Source organism: Drosophila ficusphila, unplaced genomic scaffold, assembly GCF_018152265.1.
Source record: "Drosophila ficusphila isolate 14025-0441.05 unplaced genomic scaffold, ASM1815226v1 contig_197, whole genome shotgun sequence".
In the NCBI taxonomy this organism is placed as follows: Eukaryota; Metazoa; Arthropoda; class Insecta; order Diptera; family Drosophilidae; genus Drosophila; species Drosophila ficusphila.
The window spans coordinates 5,290,716-5,311,213 of record NW_025064091.1 but is presented as its reverse complement, the minus strand read 5'-3'; the positions used below and the strand labels follow the sequence as shown (position 1 = coordinate 5,311,213).

Below are 20,498 nucleotides of genomic sequence, written 5' to 3'. Positions count from 1 at the left end.
GCTCTTGTGAGGCGCCTTGGTCATTTAAATTGTTGTTTTGCATGTGAACGCCACATTTTCCACACCTTTTAATTGACGGGCCCAAGCGAATCCATTCGAATAGGACGAATGGCCAGCGAGAGGTGGAAAATGGGAAATGGTCTGGGGAAATCGACAGGGGAAATGGGAAAATGGCTGTGCGGAAAGCGCCAGCTGCCCGGAGCAATTTCTGCGACTTTCCGCCGCGTTTCCGCCGCCAACTGGGCCACGTCATCGGATTCAATTGTCCAACGGAACCACGTGGATCCGACGGATGGATCTGTATCTGTATCTTGTTATGAATCTTTTCAAGGGAATTTCAGAAAGATGCTGCTTGGAAAGCCGTTTAATCAGCATCAGTCGTCTGTAATGCTTTTTCTTACTTTATAAACAGACTGAGCTGACTTTGAAAAATGATTATTCAGTGGTGTTATATTAATAATTTTTAACTATGGTAGGTTTAAAAGATCACGAATAAAATAAGACCAAAGTAGTAAATTGGCTAATCTGGCGTGAATAAAAGACTTAACTTATGACTTTTATTTTTATTGTTTTAGTTGGAAGTTATATTTATCCACGGGGTGTTCAAATTATTAGGTAACATAAATTATGACCTGGTTAATTGTTAACAATAATGCCAACACATTGATATAATTAAACATTCAACAAGTTTTCTGTTTCTATATTGACTATTAAATGTTGAATGCTGTACAGTCAATGTCGCAATTTTCATTTTAATTTCTGATTGCTGGTTTTCATTTGTTGATCATTTAATATGTAGTATGATAAATTGATTATGCGAACGTTTGAATGGTGAATAGAGTGATAAGCTAATTACACACATGTAATTGTGATTAGTAACTTAAACATAAGTATTTTGTACTTGAAGTGTTAAAAATGATATGATATATAATACATTTTATGATATGGATAAAAATTCTTACAACCAGAAACAACAATTTAATTTCAAAATGTAATAACTAAATAAGAGCTTAACATTCTCAGATGTGATTGCCAGTAAATGTTTATATTTCTGATTGATTTCATTGACGTAATCCGTTGGATTAAATAGTATTACGTAAGCCAAAGCTCAGTAGCAGGTTATATCCAGCCCATTGGCACTCAATCAGGCGGCCAAAAGAGATTTGCGGGATGCGAGACCCCCTGGCCAAAATAAATTCCGTCACGTAAGACGCGATTGGCACCTGCGTGGTGGTTTCGATGGCTGGATTCGATGGAATCGACCGGATCACTATTGACCGGATTCGATGGAGCCTGGCTAAGAGCGAACTAACGGTTAGCGGGCCATTTCGCAGGTAACTTAATGCCAGAGCCCCCGGGAAATTGCAGAGAACGAAAAGCCAGCGCATTCGTAATTGAGCTTATTATTATTTTCTTTTTTAGTTGTTTTTTTGTGTTGTGTGATTACGTTTTAGCAGCTTTCTTTTCGCTCGAAATGACGCATTTTGGCTGTCCGGCAGCAAAATGGCAACAATCGCTGGCCAGAAAGAGATGGCTAATGGAGCGGCGTTTCGCGATTGGATTGGATTGGATTGGAAGAGAAACAGAAACAGAGACGAAAGCGACTAAAAAAAAAAACCGGCCCCGCCAGCGCACACCAGCAACCGGCGACCAGCAACTAGCAACATCTACAGCGGCAACTAGCAACCAGCAACCAGCTACGAGCAACCAGCTACGAGCAACCAGCAACATGCAGCCGCACAGCAGCAACAACACGCGGACAACGCCTTCCAACGTGACTGATTGCCACTTGGCACGCAAGCCAAACGAAGCCAACAACGTTGCCAAAGTTACTGCAGTCAGTAGTTCGGCTGAAAAAAACAAAAACAGAAAAAAACAAAAAGCAAACCCCCTTCGCAAACCCCTCTCTGGAAAACCCCCTGCACCGCCATTGCGCCAAAAGCAATGGCCGTCAAAAGCTGCGCTCAGTTGTTGTTTACCATTTTGTGCGTGTGCGCTGCGTTTTATTTGCTGGTGGCATGCAAGCCTCATGCCGCATGCCTCACGCCGCATGCCCCTCAGCCACACCCAATACCCCCGTCCCCCCTCCTGCTTTCCCCCCTTTTGAGGAGGGGAAGAAAACTGGTTGCCAACGCCTGTTTAGATGCTCCGCCAAAGATGATTGACTTCTGCTGTTACACTTTAAGCTGCAGCCATTGCTGCAAATCTTTGCTGTCCTTTGTGCACGTGGGTCGGCCGAATATATAGCTATATATATTATCAAGGCCATTAATTAAAGAAGATCTTCGAGAACAGGGTGTGAAAACAAAATATAAGACATCATAAAGAATTAATATTAAATGTATTATTTTATTAAATAATTTCAATGCTTTTTGTGAACTTTTATATTTATTTGTGGCTCTAAATTGAATAGCTTCTTATTGATCATTAAATAATTTATTTGTCGAAGAGTTTTCTTAAAATAATCTATTAAGTATCATATTAACATTTATAAAACATAATACTTATTATTGAGTGAACGCTCTCAATCAAATTGCTTTGACAATTCGTACAGAAGTTTTGTATTTTGAAATGAAATTATTCAATTATAATAATTCGAAAATCTATATTAATGTTCAAACCGATTTATTTGTCTAGGTAATTAATTAGATTATTAATCTTGTAGTTACATTTTTGTAGAGCATCTAGAGCTTCGTTTTGGCCACTTCAGCAGCTTGAATACCCCGTGGCTAACCTGGCTTTTTGTCTCTGCCCGATTCGCGATCGGGTCAGAAAACTGCGAGACTGGGGATCAAAATGCCGCTGTTGTTATTGTAATTTTATGATAATTTGCGGAATTTTGTTTGCTGCCGTTGAGCGTGATTACAAGCATTGGATGGACGGACGGACGGACGGATGGACGGACGGACTGTTGGCCAACGGCCAGCGTTTTTGGCCCGGAGGCTCTGCGAACCGAGTGGCCAGTTTCCAGACTTCTGGCCATCGAAGCATTGTTATTAGGCGCATCTTATCGACAGGAAGCGATCATCGCACATTGGAATGGGTTTCCCCCCTTTCGATACCCCTCCCCTCCCCCTTCCCCTTCCCTGTGCGAAACCGCTCCTGAAAAGCCCCCTTTATTAACCCCCTTTTTATGACTGCCACTGATTGCTGGTGGTGCACTTGTTGTTGCAGTTTGCTGCCGCTGCCATTTGCAGTTGCTTATTAAATGGATTTCGTTGTATTATTAAGTTCTCTGGCATTCGTGGAAATTGTTACTTAGCCAGCAACTGGTTGTGCTTTTTTGCTGTTGTTGTTGATGTTGTTGTTGTTGTTTTTGTTGCTATTGTATTTGTTGTTGGAGTGCTACTGCATTGCAGTGATACTCGCAATTTTCCATCTCCATTTGGCATTGTTCGTGCCCAAGCAGCAATCTACAATCCGGGCAATCCGAGCAATCCAACTGGGCCAAAACAGATGCCAGATGCCAGATACATTTAGTAACTTTGTTTCACTGGCTCCCCCGCCAAAGTGTGAATAAATGCATATTAATCTGGCGCTATTTCGCCTTAATTATTTATCATTACTCGGTTTAGGCCAAGTAATTGCCGGCCGCAAGTTTCCCTTTTCTTCTTTTCTATTTGCGTCTGCTGAAAAACAAAAAAAAAATAATGGCGAATAGAGACATTTGATTTGGACCAGAGATTTTCCGAAAACCACAGTGGAAAGTTGCAACTTAATTTTAGCTTCGCTGCGTTTCTCTTACTTCGTTTTGAACTCAATTTAATGGGAATTTTCATTTGAAAGGGTGCATTTATGGGTGTGAATTGCAAAGTGAACTTTAAATTACATTGAAATAAACTCATATTTCCTAGAATTGAAGAGCTTGAATTCAATTGGGTGATCTCCCTTCAATTAAGATGGATAAATATTGGCGGGGAATAAGGAATGAACTCTTTCTTAAAATTTTAAAAGGTTTAACTTGGCAATTGTAAATGCAATACACTTTTGGATTATTTATATTTAATTTATTGGTTTTATGGTTAAAACATAAATAATATTATGGCTGTCTGACACTTCTTTTTGCACTGTTAATATTTTGAAAATCGTTGATAATTTTCCTTCATAGTTTTAGGGGCTTTTCCGTCGTGACAGCGGCGGCGGATCAATCATCCTGCTATTTGCACACAGCTTGAGTTGAGAGGGAATTACGCTGAAGGACCTCCGACAGGCTGAGAGGTCCTAGCACGTGGTCCTTGACTGCTCCCCTCCAGGGTAATCAATCTTTCAATTACTCAAACAGCGCGCGAAAATGACGTTTTTCATTTTGCGAACCGGCGAAGGCACTCGATAATAATTTTCAATTTTTGAAATCAAATTATTTGCCAACTGGCAACTGTTTTGTTTTTTTTTTCGAGGCAGCTGGCAGCAAGGACACTGAGGACCGAGGACCGAGGACCGAGGACCGAGGACCGAGGACACAGGACGCGGGACAGGATGCTTGAAAAACGATACTCGGCGCATTGTTGCGATAATTATATAGTGCGTCGATCCAGCACCCAGATTCCGAGGAGCGATTGGCGCGGCTCCTGCGCAATGCCAAATCATCCATCCATCAGTGAATCCGAGAGTGGCGAGGACATGGCTTCCGCTCGCCAGGACACTCGCGACGCAGTCGCAGCGTCACCAGGAGTTCCAGGATGCCAATAGGCTTCCCGGCACCCCGGAGCAATGAGATTTGGGTGCTGTAAAAGCGCTTCCGGCCGGGCTCTATAATTATATTAGTGCGGAATTCAATGCCCGACAAAAAGGGTGCACAACACGAGCTGGAGAGTCCTGCGTAATTACGCCAAATCACAGACAGCGTAATAGAATTCGAGAGCTAGTGACAGTTTCTACACGAAAAGAAATAGTAGTAGCTGGATATTGATTAGAGGAAACTGTGTGTGTTTTTAAAATAATTTTTCACGAATTCTAGTTTGTTAAAGATATTTTTTTTGTACCACGAAAAATAGACTCCACAAGAAAATGTTATATTCCATTATTGGAGAAAAGTATTTAAATAAGAATATGTGATATTTATATATTATTTCCAATTATTTTATTTCGAACTCTATTCTTACGTTAAATGTAAGAATATTGTATCTTCCAATTGTATATAAACAAAATGTATTTCTAATTCGAAATCTGCATAGCATATATTCCATATATTTTTTCTAGGCTTTTACATATTTAAAATTTATTTAATTGCTATTTATCCCATACACAACAGAGCGTAAAATCGCTGCACTAAAGCAATTAGCCAAATTCACCCTTAATCCATTTTGCAGCAGTGTATTATTTGCCTTTGGTTTTCGCACACTTCCGGTTTGACATGTGACAGGCAGCGTGTCCTTGCCCCCCTCCCACTTCCCCTTCCCCTTCCTCCATTTCCACGGGCTGCCATGTGGGCGTGTCACGCCCGCCCGTCAAATGAATCGCTGCCTCCCTTTCATTCTGGGATGCAAAAACAAAAAAACAAAAAATAAAAAGGAGAAGAAATAATAATAAAAACTCGCGCCAGAAATGGGCCGGCTGTTTGAAGGTCCTGGCCGAACTACAACTGCTCTTTGGGGGCGTGGCAGCATTCGGGGTTTTGCACCTCGTCATCGCTCCGCTCCTGTTTTCCCGTTGCTGCCACCGCTTCTGCCACCGCTTCTGCTACTTCGGCTGCCGCTGCTGCTGCTGCATTTTAAAGGAGCTCGCGTTTGTCGCTCGTCGCACAATTGGCACGCCTGTTCCGCCTCCGCCGCCGCCTCCTTTTCGCCTCTCTCTGAATCTCGCTGCCCAGCATCGGCCATGTCCTTTGTCCTTTCGCCAGGTCCTGCTTAACGTACGCTTCCTTAAGTGCACAGCCAGAAAAATACAACATTAATCGGAAGTATTTGGAATTTAAGGTACTTTTTGTAAATTTATTCGTGGAGGTATATTTTTAAATATTTACCTTCATTAATAAAATATTTAAAATTTTCTATTAAAATTGATAAGACACTATAGATTAATTTTTATATTTTAAAAATGTATACAAATTAAGTTGTAAAATACCTATCTTATATAAGTTATAAGTGAATCTTTATTTTTATCAAGGTTCAAGTTTTCTAAATTATTCTATAAATACCAATATAATCCTAAGTAAATCTGTAACTGTAGTGGACTTAATTTCTTTCTGTGTACCCACACAAAATCACTCGAGAAGAGGCAAGAACAAATGCTGAATGGAACGTGTCGACCTAATCAGCTGCGCGTTGTCCTCGTAATCCTTTTTGTGCATTCATACGTACATATATATATATTCATAATGCAGCACTACTGTACCGCCCATCCGCCCTCTTTTTTGGGGGCGTGTCGCGTTGGCTGCGTAATTGTGTGGGCGCTGATACACTTAAAAATTTACTAGAAATCTATTTTTCTCAGCTAATGCGGATCAGATCCTTGACGGCATTTCGTCCTGGAGGAGGAGTTTCAGTTGTGGGTGGAGCCCGGTTATGACAGCCTAATGAGAAGGATTAAGGGGATTCCCCCTTCGGAAATCTTCTGCGAATTGGTTTACGATTGGATTTGGCTATTAGCATTGAATGACAGCAATTCGGATACGCGGAAAGGCCAAAAAGGGGTGTTTTAATGCCTTAATGCTGTTTCTGAGAGGTCTCAAATATAATTATTTAAATAAGAAGGTGTCATTATTCCTTTAAAATCGAAATTTCAATGAGATGAGTGGGGAATGCTTAAAGTACCCATAATTCATCATAATACTTTGAGAATTCTTTTAGCTAACATGCTGTTTTTATACAAATATTTAAATATATCAAACCGTATCTATAAAGTTTCTTGTAAGTATTACTTACATTAATGCAGATAACTAATTATAATAATTTCATTTATTAATATTAGATTTTTTATAATTTTTTTTAGTTTTTTTCAGTTTTAATAAATATTTTTTTAGGTTTTCATTTCCAAAGCTATGTATAATATATCTTCCAAAAAACCTTATTTTATAAAGTTTCCTTAGCCAAGTTTGGTTATCTGAGAAAGTCTTGCATCCCTTAGCATTCGATTGACTGACTGCGGCATTTGGGCCAAGTTTTGTGGCCAATAGCTTCGATCCGGCCTGTACTTATCGCAATTACACGGTGGCAAGTTGCCAGAGCAAGTGGCACGTTGCACACAGAAGTGCGTGTGTGTCGCAGCATTGCAAGTAGGCAAATAGAAAATGTGGTAAAAAAAAGTGGTAACAAAAAAAACAAAAAAGGGTTGCCAGGTGCGTGACAGCGAGATGAGGATGAAAATGCTCGTCTGCCCGTTGACGTTTTTCCATTGCACGCATATGCAGGTTATTATTCTAGTTTTTTCCCCCATTTTCTGTTCTGTTCATAGTACCACCGCCAATGCGTTTTTCAATTTGCAGTTAAATGGCAGTTAGAAAAGTGCACGCAAACCCTGAGATACTCCCGTTTTTTTTTTTTTTTTTTTATTTTTTTGTTTGACTTCTCCGCTGACCGCAAGGCGATTACCAAGGTCCATCAAGCATGGAAAAAATTGGTAAAAAAAAAAGAGAAAAAACAGGGCTAACAACCAAAATGGGAAGTTGGGGGGCCTAAGGCAGATGGCCAAACAGATTGGTGGCCAAGAAAAAGAAGCCGGGCCAAGTGAAGCCAATCGGCGGTCGCTTTGGGCCACAACAAACAATCGTTGGTTGGCCAACAGAGGGTTAAGCCATCTGCCCTCTCGCTCGCACTCCACCATTGGCCCTCTCGCTCGCACACGGTCTCCAACTATGCGTATCATCCATGGGACTCTCGCTCAAAATAATACTAAAAAAAAATATAGAAATATAAACTGATTATTAACTTTAACCGCGTAATTACAGGAGGAGGCGGTCCGGAGGCGTGGCACTCGTTCCGTTGACAGTTTTCCTTCTGGTTTTTTTTTACCAATTTTGTACTTTTTTTGTATCTCCAGTCAGCCATTGTCATATGGTTGGATATACCATATATGGTCGGAGGCATCTGAAAAGCGACTCATTGTCCTATTCGCATTTTTCACATTTTCCATTATATTTCTGTTTTTTTTTCGCTTATTTTTACGTTCGTTGCGTTTATTTGGCGTAATCACATACGCGACGAGTAATGTTTATTTAATTTGGCTCATTGTTGTCTGTTTATTATTATTTTTTTTTTGTGCGGTTGTTGTGCCTGTAATATAATCAGGGGGCCGGGGCACGCCCACTTTGGCCAGCGTTTTGTCGAACATTTTGCACACAAACGTTTAATTTTTTTTCATATTTCTTTTGTTATTCGATTTGCTGGCGTTTATTTTTTTCGCGATGTTTGCGCAAATTATATGTTGTAAATAAATCACACAAAAGTAATACAAACTTGCATTAGTCGGTGTGTATATTTAAAGGTTTATCTAAACCTGCAATCAAAGGAGGGCAAAGAATATCTAAAAAGATAAGTGCTGTCCATAAATAAATAAATAGTAGAATATATACTTGAATGAAAGAAATATAATAATAATGCACAAACAAAACGTTGTCTATAAATAGAACTCAAGTAAACTGTATATTTAAATGGAAAGAAATATTTTACAAATGCACAAGCTTATGGGTAAATATTATTACAGAAATAGTTTTCTATTCATAATAATATAATACGTTAATTAAGCCCAAATGTTTCCAAACTTCGGGCCACTCAGGCGATGCGATCTCCATGCCGGCGAAATCGAATTATGAATTATGCTAAATATCGGGCAAAGGGGAACCTCCGATTCAGTGAAGTGGACATAATGCGTCGGTTTATTCGGAGGAAGTCGCCTGAAAACGTGCATAAATGCCAATTGTGCTTTAAAAAAAAAAAAAACGTTCGTTAAGCAATTAAAAAGTTTGACAAAACACGACGAAATGCGGAAATTAACGCACAAACACATCAGGCGCGATTTTCAATTTAAAGATTTGTGTTTTTATTGCATATATGAATACATATTCATATATATAGAAAATCCCCCCTTTGGTTATTGTTTTGTGTGCTTGGCTCCGGTTTTTGTGCAGCAGTCGAAGGACATTGAATGTGTGGGGACCACATGCTGTGCGTGCTCCTTTGTCTACCGCCAGTCCTTTCGGCCAGGACACTTCTGCGGTTAGCCAGCAGAGGGGAAGAAGGGAGGGGAATCAAGGATCGAGACTTCCGAACTTCGCAATAGGGGGATGCAGCATCATGCCAAATGCAATCTGGCCGATCGACTCGATCGATCAGACAAATGCCAGCGACCGAAAACTGACAGCCATTATCATCGTTTATGGCGATTTATGAGCCTCTGCTCTGTACCATTCATTGTCCCGGAAAATGGGATATTGGGAAATTGGGAAATAGGGAAATGGCAGAGGGACCCCTGGAATTGTCACTGTGAAAATTTGTCAGCGCATGTCGCGTAATTAGAAGGCTTCGCACACAACAAATGGTAAATGGTAAATGGCAGAGTTTCAGAGTTTTAGAGTTTCTGTATTTTGTGAATTTCCTTTAATTGATAAATTGTGTCGCATGCTGCGTTGTCCTCAACTCCGACCGCATTTCCCAATTCCATTGTGAGGACACAGGACACAGAGAGCTCGGGATGCAGGACTACGGATTGTGAACTCAGGTCCCCGAACTCCGAACTCCGGATTCCCGAACTCATTGTCAGTTGCGTAAAGTTGACATTTATGCGTGTTATTGTCTGTCCCCTCGTCGATTGAGCGTATCAATTACTTGGGCAAACAATCGACTCGAAGCCTTCAAAAAGGACTTTGACTCCTGTGCCAGTTTTTCTGTTATTTGTCCTTTTTGTAACTTTTTTTCGCCAGGTCCTTTTGTGCGGCCAAAGGAGATTCTCTAGCTCCTTGTTATATTATTTTTATTATTGTTTTTTTTCGCACCGGTAACTACTTCCTGGAAGTCTCTATTTCACTGAAAACTTACTGGCCACAGGCGGCTCCTTTTAAAAAAGGATATCGGTTGCAGGAGTGGGCAACAAAGGCCACAACAAAAACTTTGTCTCGAGTTGCAACAATTAATGGGAAATTGCACACATTGAGTTAACCATTTAAACACTGATTCGCATTCGAATCGAACGATTGACCAAGCCCAACAAAAGTCTGGCCATCGAGAATTGTACAGTGGTTACGGTAAAAATATGTATTTTAATAAAAATTTAAGAAAAAGATATAAAAGCTAAAATAAGAAATACAAAATATTAAACCGAAACCAGTAAAATCTTTTTTAAATGCCCAAAAATCGTCAGTTTAAAATTGTTTAAAAATTGTTTCTTTCTTGTAGAACCATTCTCTTTGTTCGTAGGTGTTATTCAGAATTTTCCACTATTTTTATTAGCATGCATGTGTGTGTAAAGTTAGTTAGATACTAAGTTGCTTGCATGCGGGGACATTTGTGCGGCGGCCTTTGGCAAATTGCAAGGCGAATCGAATCGAAACGAATCGAATTCGATTTAACTACCGCCAGTGCACACAAAACGCCAATTGCCGATCATTTTCTAATTAAATCATTAAACTTAATAGCCACTTGTCTCAGAAACGAGTGGCCGGGCAGAAAATGCCATTGACATGACTCGTTGGTTAAAAGAGCGTTAGAAAGGGGAGAATAATTCTGTTTGGAGAAGGGTTCGCCAGAGGTCCTTTTCAGACAGGACATTGGTCAACTGGCGACCAGGTAGAGCCTCAGTTGACTTCCTCCCCAGATTTCTCTTACCGATTATATAGCTAAATGGATTATGTCAAATTGCGCAAATGCCACTGGGTTTCTATTTCTCCCTCGGTTTATTGTCCTCCGAGTGACTGGCAAATTCAATTACTGCCGTTTCAGCCGAGCCATCGTTATGTTTTTTGAACTTTTCTTTAAATTAGCCGGCACCACGGAATAGTTGACAGTCAGCGCACAGATTTCCGGCGCGAATTATTCTGCTCGACCGGCTCTTGACAAATGATTTTCATTAGGATTTCTGGCTGGGGAGCAGGATTTTTGAGCAGGGGAACAATAATGAAAGGCGGCAGCTATGAGGTTTGTGATTTAGAAATGGTAATTATTTTAAACAAGTCCTGTGGGAAACTTTTACAGGTTGACATTTAAATCATTCCTTTTTTTCTAATGAATATTTAAACTATGCAACTTATTCGGTAATAATGCTTTTATTTTTAACTATAGAATGCTCATATAAAAATTAAACTAGTAGTAGTATTATTTTAGTGAAAAATGTTATTTTCATTATTAGCTACCTTTTGCCTTTAAAGTACACAATTTTGGTAACCAATTTTACAAATTGGCCGACGCCGAGTCCCGCCATCGAAAATCAGGTGACCAGGTGGGCGGTTTTAAGTTTTTTTTTTTTCGGTCTTCCAGCGACGGCAATTTGTTGCACAATTCTATTTACGTAAGCAGAGCCGATGACTGCAGGCGAGGATCGACACGCGATGCAGTGGAAAACACACATCTGTTGACACAACATACACACTGCCGGAATTACAGGGACTGCGATTGGAAATCGAACAACTGGCCATAGTTCTCAGGACCAAACAACTTGACAAGGAGCTGAAAAGCCGAGGAACCAATGCGGCATCGAAAACTTTTCGACCACTATAATTTTCATATATAGTATGAAGGAAACAGAAAAATAATTATTTATACCCCCCAATTGTGGCACATTTTTTTATTGTGGCACCTCGTTAAGGACATCGAATCCAACTGAATAATTGACAATGTCCTGATGCGGTGCGAAAGGCATGTGTGCTATGATTTTTAAGTTCCCAGGACACTCTAACACAAGATATATAAATACAATACAAGACATGGCATATAAATATTTGTAAAAAAAAAAAAAAAGAGTTTTGAATTTTAACGAATTTATTTTAAAAGAATTTTTTTACTGGAATTGTTTAATTGCCAACTTAAAAAAAATGCAGATAGTTATAGCAGTTTATGCATAAGTAATTTACTTGGGTTTTCCGTAAATTGAAGAAGTGGAATATTTTAAGTGATGGGTTTTTATTTGCTTTTTATTCAGCTGGATATTAAAGTAAATATTTTAAAGAGTATAAATCTAGATACGACCTTAAAGACTCCGAATGTTAACCTCACTTGTTGGCCGCACTTACATTTTTCTGTTACCAACTTTTCTTATTGTTTTACCATAATTGTTGTTGGTCTTAACAAGCTACACGACAGCAGCGTCAAACCGCAAAATGTCCGTGAGGACACATCAGACATGTAAAAAAAAAAAACCCTGGACTACAAAAAGAAAGCCGGAAAAAAAGAACAAAACTAATTGTAATACCTTTCATTTGAAAAATATTAATTATAAAGCACGGAAATTTTTAACTGTCAGCTGTGGACATGTGGAATTTTTGATCTGTTTTCCGCTTTTCGGCTTAGAGTACTCATATTTTTTTGTAGTTTTCACGAATGCAATGTTGACAAGTGGGCGTGTTCCGATATGGGAAAAATAAGAGTAGAGAGTAGAGAACTGGAGCGGAGCTAATTGTGAGAATCGGGCAAGTTGTTCCAGGGGAAATCTGATAAAAACCAACCAAAAACACATGTTGCCAACCTTTTTTTCCTGCATTTTTTCGTTGTTTTCTGTATTTTGTTTTTTTTTTTTTTAATGTGAAACCGAAGACTTATATTAGCAAGGAATGGCACTGGGAATTATCTAATGTGCGGATGATGGATGATAAGCCGACAAAATAGCTCGACACTCTCGCACTTCCTGTGATCCCTCATCCCATCGCATCTCCCGTTTCATCAATGGAAACTATTATTGCAGCGTGGGAGCTGCAGGATCCCATCGAGGATGCGAACAGGTATTGCTCCTGTGGCGGCACCCATGAATGAAGGAGATTCGTCTGACACACGATACCACTTCAAATGCCAGCAAAAGCGAGCAGAAAACAGGAGCAAAATAGTATAAGAGAATATAAAATGAGGAGCAAGAAAAAGGGAACCCGGGAAAAACAGGAGACGGGAGACAGGAGACACTCGGGTGCAGAAAAAGGATAATAACGAGGCTAATAGACGGTATCGAATTTAACTCTAGCAGATAATCATCTCGGGCAACGTAATTGTCTAAGGATACTTGACGCTCGGCCGGCAAGTGTCCTCCGCCGAGGTTAAGGAACTCCCAGCTCAACTCAACTCTTTGTGTATCCTTTCAGGTTTTCGGGCTTTGGGTTCTGGGTTCTGGGCTTGAGTTCGGGTTCGGGTTCGGGTTCGGGTCCTTTGTCCTCTGGCCTTGCGTGTCCTTCGGCTCCGCGTCCTCATCCTCGTCCTCATCCTCGTACTCGTCCTCTTCCTGCCAGTTGGCTGCAATGAACCGAGCAGATCCAATCTGACGTAATTAAATGCAACTATCTGCCATCGATGGAGGCGCAGCTAGCAGGATCCCTAATATCCTTTCTGCGATTGCGTGCCGCAATTAAATGGTATTTGGAGACTCGAAGATACACGCCCAATTATTTACAAACAGTGAGGATGGGGTTTCATTTACGAGGTGGAAAAATAAATCTTTAATAAATGTACATGAAATTACTTATTAACTAAGCCCACCCATTAATAAAACGAGTTAAATAAGCGAATTCCTAACAGAACAACTCTTAAGTAAATTCGTTTGAAACTATTACAAAATAAAACAAATAAATGGATACATTGTTCCGACTGTTCTCTGTTTAAAGAATATTTTTTAAGTACCCGCCATCTTGGCTTCACTGTACTTGCACTTTCTCAGCCAAAAAAAAAAAAAGAGCCCGCCAAGTGCGACTGACAGAAGTGGGAACTCAACCCTTTCGAAACTTCCGCTCAAACGCACGCAGTCCAAAATGATAGGTTCGTCAATTGGAGACGCAGTCGAATTAAATATTACCATTCGAAGAGTTGTTAACGAACTTATTAGGGAGCAAGGGGAGTGCCGGATAACTATATACATATATCCATCTGGGCATTCGTGTATCTGGCCAACAGCAAGCCAACCGATATACTCGTACATGTGCTCCCGTGGAATAGATAGGTATAGACTTCTCGAGTACATTAAATAATTGCCTTATGAGTGCGGTGGGCGGGGGAAGGGGTTGAAAAAGGGGGCGGACTGGGCTGCGGGGGGGTGTGGCTTCGGTTCGGGCTATGTCATGTGGCTGGGCCAACCGGCTAATTGAGCAATTAGTGGCTAAAAAGGCAACAATTGAGGCCATTTGCTGGGAAACCTGCGGGGAATTCGTAATGACTGCAAATGAATGGGAGAAGCCTTTTCGAGCGCACCTTAAAGGTCGAGAAGCTTTGCTCGCAACCCGGTAGCATTAATAAATTATTTTTGTAAGTTTATCAAGCTACTAAAGTTCCTAAAGCTCCTTTCCAATTGGAATTGGAGAACTTAGCATTCAAATTAGGAAAGGAGACTCATAAAAAATGATACAAATTCCATCCAAAAATGAGAAATAAACTAATGATGCAGTTTGATATATATTTCAATAAGGTATACCATATATAGATCGGATAAAAATTAGGAAATTTATGGCTTTAGAAGTGCTGGAATTTGGTAACTTTTCTAAAAACCCATTTTTTGAATATTCGGAAATGGGGACCTCCTTAGCATCCAAAAGCCAAACATTCAGCAATTTGAGTTCGATTTGCAAGTAGCATGTCTGTAAAAGATTACGATTTGATGCTCTAACAATTTGCCAGCTATGAATTGCATTCCTCGACGCAGAACTGTTTGGATAAATTATGATATAGGGAGGGGCACGCGACCGCTGCGCTGTGAAAAATAGAAACCGCAGGATAACAAATGCAATTTGCTTAAATGTTATTGCAGCCACAAAACAACAACACGACATTTGTAATCAAAGGTCACAGAAGGAATATAGACGAAGGGAATGAGCGTCGGAATCGCGTCGACAGTTAATGAGATTAAAACACCCAGCGGGTATCCTTGGCTCGGTCGGTTATCCTGGCCCAGCGGGATATAACCAAATTGCGCAGTGCCAGACCAAATTGAGAAGTCAATGGAGGGAGTGTAAGTGTGGTGCTGAAGGAAGAGGAATGCCGAGGAAGCCGAGGAAAAGTCAAAGGAACTCGAAGGGAAATAGGGAATGCAAGGAATTTGAGAGGAGAGCGCTGCATAAATCACTGCCATAAATTAGTTGGCTTTTAATTACGATTATTATGCTGATAATAGCGCGCATTTAACGCGCGATAAACATAAATAATTGTGTCAAATGCAAACAGATGTCGAAAGAAGATGACAACGAAGCTGCTCCCAACAACTTCAACAACTCCAAATCACGGAGACTCCATTCAGCCAAAGACTAAAGATTGAAATGATGTAGAAAGGTGTTATGAACTCCAAGAGTTTCCTGTAATATTCTGCGTTAATATAAATGGCACAAAATCTTTCAAAATAAATAACTTTAAATATTTTACCTATTTAATATCCAACATTCATATTAACATCAAACAAAATTACTATTGGATTTGTATTTTGTTTCTTGTGGACATATTTCTTTCTTGCTTTTATATTTGTTTAATAAAACCTGTGCATACCCCATTTAATTTACAGGGTATGCAAATATTTTCTCTGCGCGTCTCATTTTTTTAGTTAATGAAAACAATGTGTGAACAAGATTTGTGAACGGGGGCCGTTGTGGGCGTGGCAACCATTAAAAGATTCCTGGGATGCCTTTGGCAACTCGACGTTGACACTTTCTTGTGGATTGGGGATTGGGCACTGGAGTTTTGGGCTTGGGGTTTTCAGTAATGAGAGTGAAGCCGAGTGGGGATCGCGTTTCTGGCGCCTAACTCCGCTCAAATGTGTGAAAATCATATTTTAATTAAAGTTCGCTGCTAATGATTTTGTCAGCGCCGCAAAGTCGCTCGTTTATCATCGTCTCGTTCCTTCTGGTTCTCCACTCAACTGCAGATCCACCTAGCCATCTCTCTGATTTATTTAGTTTTATTCTCGGCTCCTTTCTCACAATATATACATCCGAAGGTTTATGTACATACATATATTTACAGCCAGCCCATGTCCTTTGCAAGCCGATGCCAAACGCATGTCCTTCCCTTTGTTTTATGTCGCTGGCTATCTCTTTTTTCACACCGCCCCTCTCCTTTCCTTTACTTTTCGAAAGCAGTGTGTTTGTATTTTTCATTATTTTAATTTACAACTTGCTCTGGCGCTCTTTTGAAATCGGAATCCTGCAGGGGGAGTGGGTGAGGAGCCCAGCGGGATGCGACTACCATGTGACACACAATACCCAGAAAACAGAAGTCAAGGATTCCGAGGAGAGCGAGTTGCCTCATTTGAATTTACCGCACTTGAGGGTCCTTCGAGGAACACTCGCTCTTAAACAAAGTTTGATTTATGCAACCAATGATTTAGTAACACAAACCATTTGTGCACTTTTTAGAAGATATTAAATTAAATACGAGTACTACATTTTTGATGTAAATTTACTACAGATTTGTGAAGAGGAAACTAGTTGTTTTTAGCTCGCGTTTAAATGAGAATCATAACAACAAAAACCTTTTTTAAATAATATTAAAAATAGAACTGTATACTTTTGTATACTTATATGCATTAATTTTTTTATATTCCTTATGGTAATGGAAAACAAACATTTAACAGCATTTTAACCACTTTTATCTAAGCCACAGTTGTGTGTACAATCCAGTATTGTATCTATTGTTAATCTTTTTAGGTTTTTCCAACGCTTAAAGTGAGCATCGCAGGGCTTTCCATTGATTCGCCCTAATGTAGAGCCCTCGTGGCAGCTTCTTCCATCTCGGCCAGGTCCTTATTCATTTGAATCTTGAATTCATTGCCCTGGCAAATTGTTTTCTGCCCCCCGGGCGACCACACCCCCACCGAGGATGTCAAAACAGTGGCGGGGAAAAATAACTGCGCAGCTTAATCCACTCCAGGATCAGGACAACGGGGATGATGGCAACAATCTGCACCCACTTGACGGGCAATCTGTTCCAGAGGATTGCGGGAATTGCGAGGGTGCCACGGTCCACGGTAATAAAATTTAAATCACCCACACACATCAGGACATTTAAGGGGTCGACCTTTTAACCCCCCCAACCCATCCATTCCATTCCGTCGAGATTGAGAGCGTTAAAAGTCGTTAACGACCAGCAGAATTGGCATGAGATGAAGGGCAGGAAGTCCAGCCAAGCATCCCCAAATAAAAATCCTGGGCGAAGCCACCCTCAATCAGATAAACATATTTAACGCTTATTGCAGATACAAAGATTGATTTACCAAATTGATTTGGACCAACCTCCCCACATCCCAGCATTCACCCGCTTAAATGATTCGTAATCGGAGCGTTTTGTTGTACATTTATTTTGAATGAAATTTAAATAGTTTATTCGTATTTTAAATAATTAATTTACATAGACAAAAAAAAGTAATCGAAGATGATAAATTGCTGATGCGGCCTACGTTTTTCGGAGGACTGGCCAAAGTCCTCTTTGCATCCGTGCTGTTTGTGTGTGTTTTGTGTATGTGTGTGTGTGTTTGTGTTCGGGTTTCTGTGTGTGTGTGTGTGTGTGTGAGTGTGCTAAGTATCTAAGTATCTGCTCTAAGCCTAGTTCAAATAAAACAACAAAAAACACATTTAGTTTAGGTTTAGCTTGGGTTCTAGTTGGGTCGATTAAAGCACTAGCGTCTAAGATATCCTCGATCGTCTTGGTTTAAATGGGATTAGCAAAAATAAATGAGGGACATACGCTAATTTACAAGGGCTAGAGTGTAAATCCCCCTTCCCCCTGCTCATCGTTCTTTTCGTTTCTTTTTTTTTTTTTGTTTTCATTTACAATTTTGGTTCGCTCACACTTCATAATTGGACTAGAAATATATTTATGATGTTTTTCCCCCGCTCAATATCCATACATATACTTTATTAATATATATTTAGGTTTCTCCATTTAGAATTGCATAATTGTTTATCCTTTCATTTTCATTTTCATTATCATTGTTTTTTCTTTTCTCGTTTTTGTGGTGCTCGAAGCTTGTCTCTTGGTTAATGTCGTTTATATATATATTTATATATGTACGTATGCTTATGAGCTATGAAAAAATTACATATCCATAGGGCTAGTCAAAAAAAAAGTCGATTAAAAAAAAACGTTCCTCGCATCTGGGGGACAACTAGATATTCTAGAAATGGCTTAGACTACAAATAGGCTATAAGCAATATATATATATATATATATTTATTATTTTAGTGCTGGGATTAGCGCGATAGACACATAGATCGGATTTGCATTTGTTTTTTGTTGTTCAATATGTACAGACGACATCTGCTGGCTATATGTACAACCGCAGGATCAAAGTGATATATATATATATATACTATATAATATTGTGTGTTTTTTATGGTTTATTCAGGTGGTGGGAGCCCTTTCTAGTTGGTAAACAGGAAGGGTCCCAGCGATCCTCAAACCATCGGTGGCTTTATGTCCACCAGGGAGCTGGGGTCCAGACCCGGCGACCCACCGGTGGCCAGGTGGTGCGAGTGGTGCGCATGGTGGTGCAGGTGATGGGCATGTGGATGCTGTTGCTGCTGCTGTCCGAATTGCTGATGATGTTGCTGCTGTTGCTGGTGTTGCTGTTGCTGGTGGTGTTGCTGTTGCTGCTGCTGGTGGTGTTGCTGCTGTTGCTGCTGCTGGTGGTGCTGCTGCTGCTGCTGCTGGTGGAGCATCACCGGCGAACCGCCCGCGGCGACCATTTGGTGCGGCGTGGCCAGGTGCAGACCGCCGCCCAGCAGGCTGCTGGGCGTGCCATTGGCATTGTGGCCGTGCAGCGAGGTCGGGGTGCCGGGATGGCTGCCAGAGCCGGAGCCCGCAACGGAAACGGAAACGGAACCGGCCAGCGAGCCGCCGCCGCCAACGGTTACGGAGCCACCGCCACTCGAGCCGCCCGAATTCGAATTGCCATTCGATCCCCCATTACCAGTGGCTATGGCGCCCGCAACCGCCAGCGAAAGCGCTGATACCGCTCCCCCTCCCGCTCCCGTTACCGTGCCGCCGGATCCGGATCCACCGCTCGATGTGCCATTGCTACCGTTATTGTTACCGCTATTGCCACCGCCGCCGCCCCCATTATTTTGATTACCCCCAACGGCAGTGGCGCCACCCCCGCCGCCGCCGACCGCGCCCGTCTGTTGCTGCTGCTGCTGCTGCTGCTGCTGCTGTTGCTGCTGCTGCTGCTGCTGCTGCTGCTGGCCACTGGCCACGCCGCCCAGACCGTTGGACTCACTGGACTGGTTGGCAGCCTCCTCCGAGTCGCTGCACGACTCCGAGGAGCCCTTCTTCATGCCATGGTGGCCATGGCCATGGCCATGGCCGTGGTGGCCATGGCCATTCGCCTGATGGCCGCCGGCGGTGCCATTGTGCGTCTTCACGTGCTTGGCCAAATGGTCGCTGCGCATAAAGCGCTTGTTGCACACGGGGCAAGCAAAGCGCTTCTCGCCGGTGTGCGTCCGCAAGTGGCGCTGCAGTTCGTCGGAGCGCGTGAAGCGCTTGCCGCAGAACAGCCAGTTGCAAACGAAGGGACGCTCGCCGGTGTGCCACCGCAGGTGAGCCTTCAGGTGCGACGTCTTCCCGTAGACCTTGCCACACCCTGGTATGTGGCACGAGTGGATGTTCTTCTTGCGCAGATGGACGCCAGCCGGTCCCAGGCGCTCCGCCTCCTGGCAGTTGGGGCAATCGCAGGTGGCCCGTCCCGCGTACCGTCGCTGCGAGCGCGGCGATGGCGTTGACGGTGAGCCGCCCTGTGGCGACCCGCCCGCTGCCGCCGCCGCCGTCACTGCCGCTGCCGCTGCCGCTGAGGGTGAGCTGTGCGGCAGGGAGAATCCGCCCATGCCGACGCCCACGCCCACACCGACGCCAACGCCGACGCCGACGCCCTGGCCGGGCAGCATGCTCTTGTAGGTGTCCTGCAGGAGGTGCTGGCCCGATCCCAGGAGCGAGTGGCTCAGCGCCGAGCTGTAGTTCTCGCTCGCGTAGTTGGCCATGGTGGAGTGCATCCCAGCACCGCCCATGTCCAGCCAGGAGCCGGCGGCACTGTGCATGTCCCACCAGCCGGAATTGACGCTCGCCGCCGCCGCCGCCTCCTTGTGGGTCACCGCATTGAAGGGCCAGTCGTACGGGTGGCGGGAGTAGACGCCACCGAAGGCGGCAGCGCCGGCCTCCACCTTGCCAAGGAGGCCCTGGTGCATGTGATGGTTGTCCATGTTCGAGGTGGAGGTGTTCGGGAAGTAGAGATCGCCGCCGTACGCAGCTGCCACCGCCGATGCCGAGGAGGAGGACTGCGAACCGGAGGCGGAGGAGGAGGAGCCGCCCGACGAGGAGGAGGTGGCGGCTCCCCCGCCGCCCACCGCCGCGCAGGAGGAGGCCAGGGGGCGACTGTAAGGATAGATGCTGAAATTACTCGCGAGTCGT

The 20,498-nt window shown here is 42.5% G+C and overlaps 1 protein-coding gene across 2 annotated transcripts in view; it reads right to left on the bottom strand.

Annotated features, from left to right (window-relative positions):
- Positions 1-17,373: 17,373 nt before the first annotated feature.
- The window catches only part of LOC108097697 (transcription factor Sp9), a 29,235-nt gene continuing 26,110 nt past the window's right edge, over positions 17,374-20,498 (bottom strand). Inside the window, exons 3-4 of one of the 2 annotated variants that reach the window (XM_017200170.2) lie at positions 19,272-20,477; positions 17,374-19,100 (exon numbers count right to left, since the gene is read on the bottom strand). In XM_017200170.2, coding sequence (XP_017055659.1) covers positions 18,494-19,100; positions 19,272-20,477 — 1,813 coding nt within the window. In that variant the 3' untranslated portion in view covers positions 17,374-18,493. The remainder of the gene's footprint in view (positions 19,101-19,271; positions 20,478-20,498) is intronic. The other variant, XM_017200171.2, reaches the window with a different exon arrangement.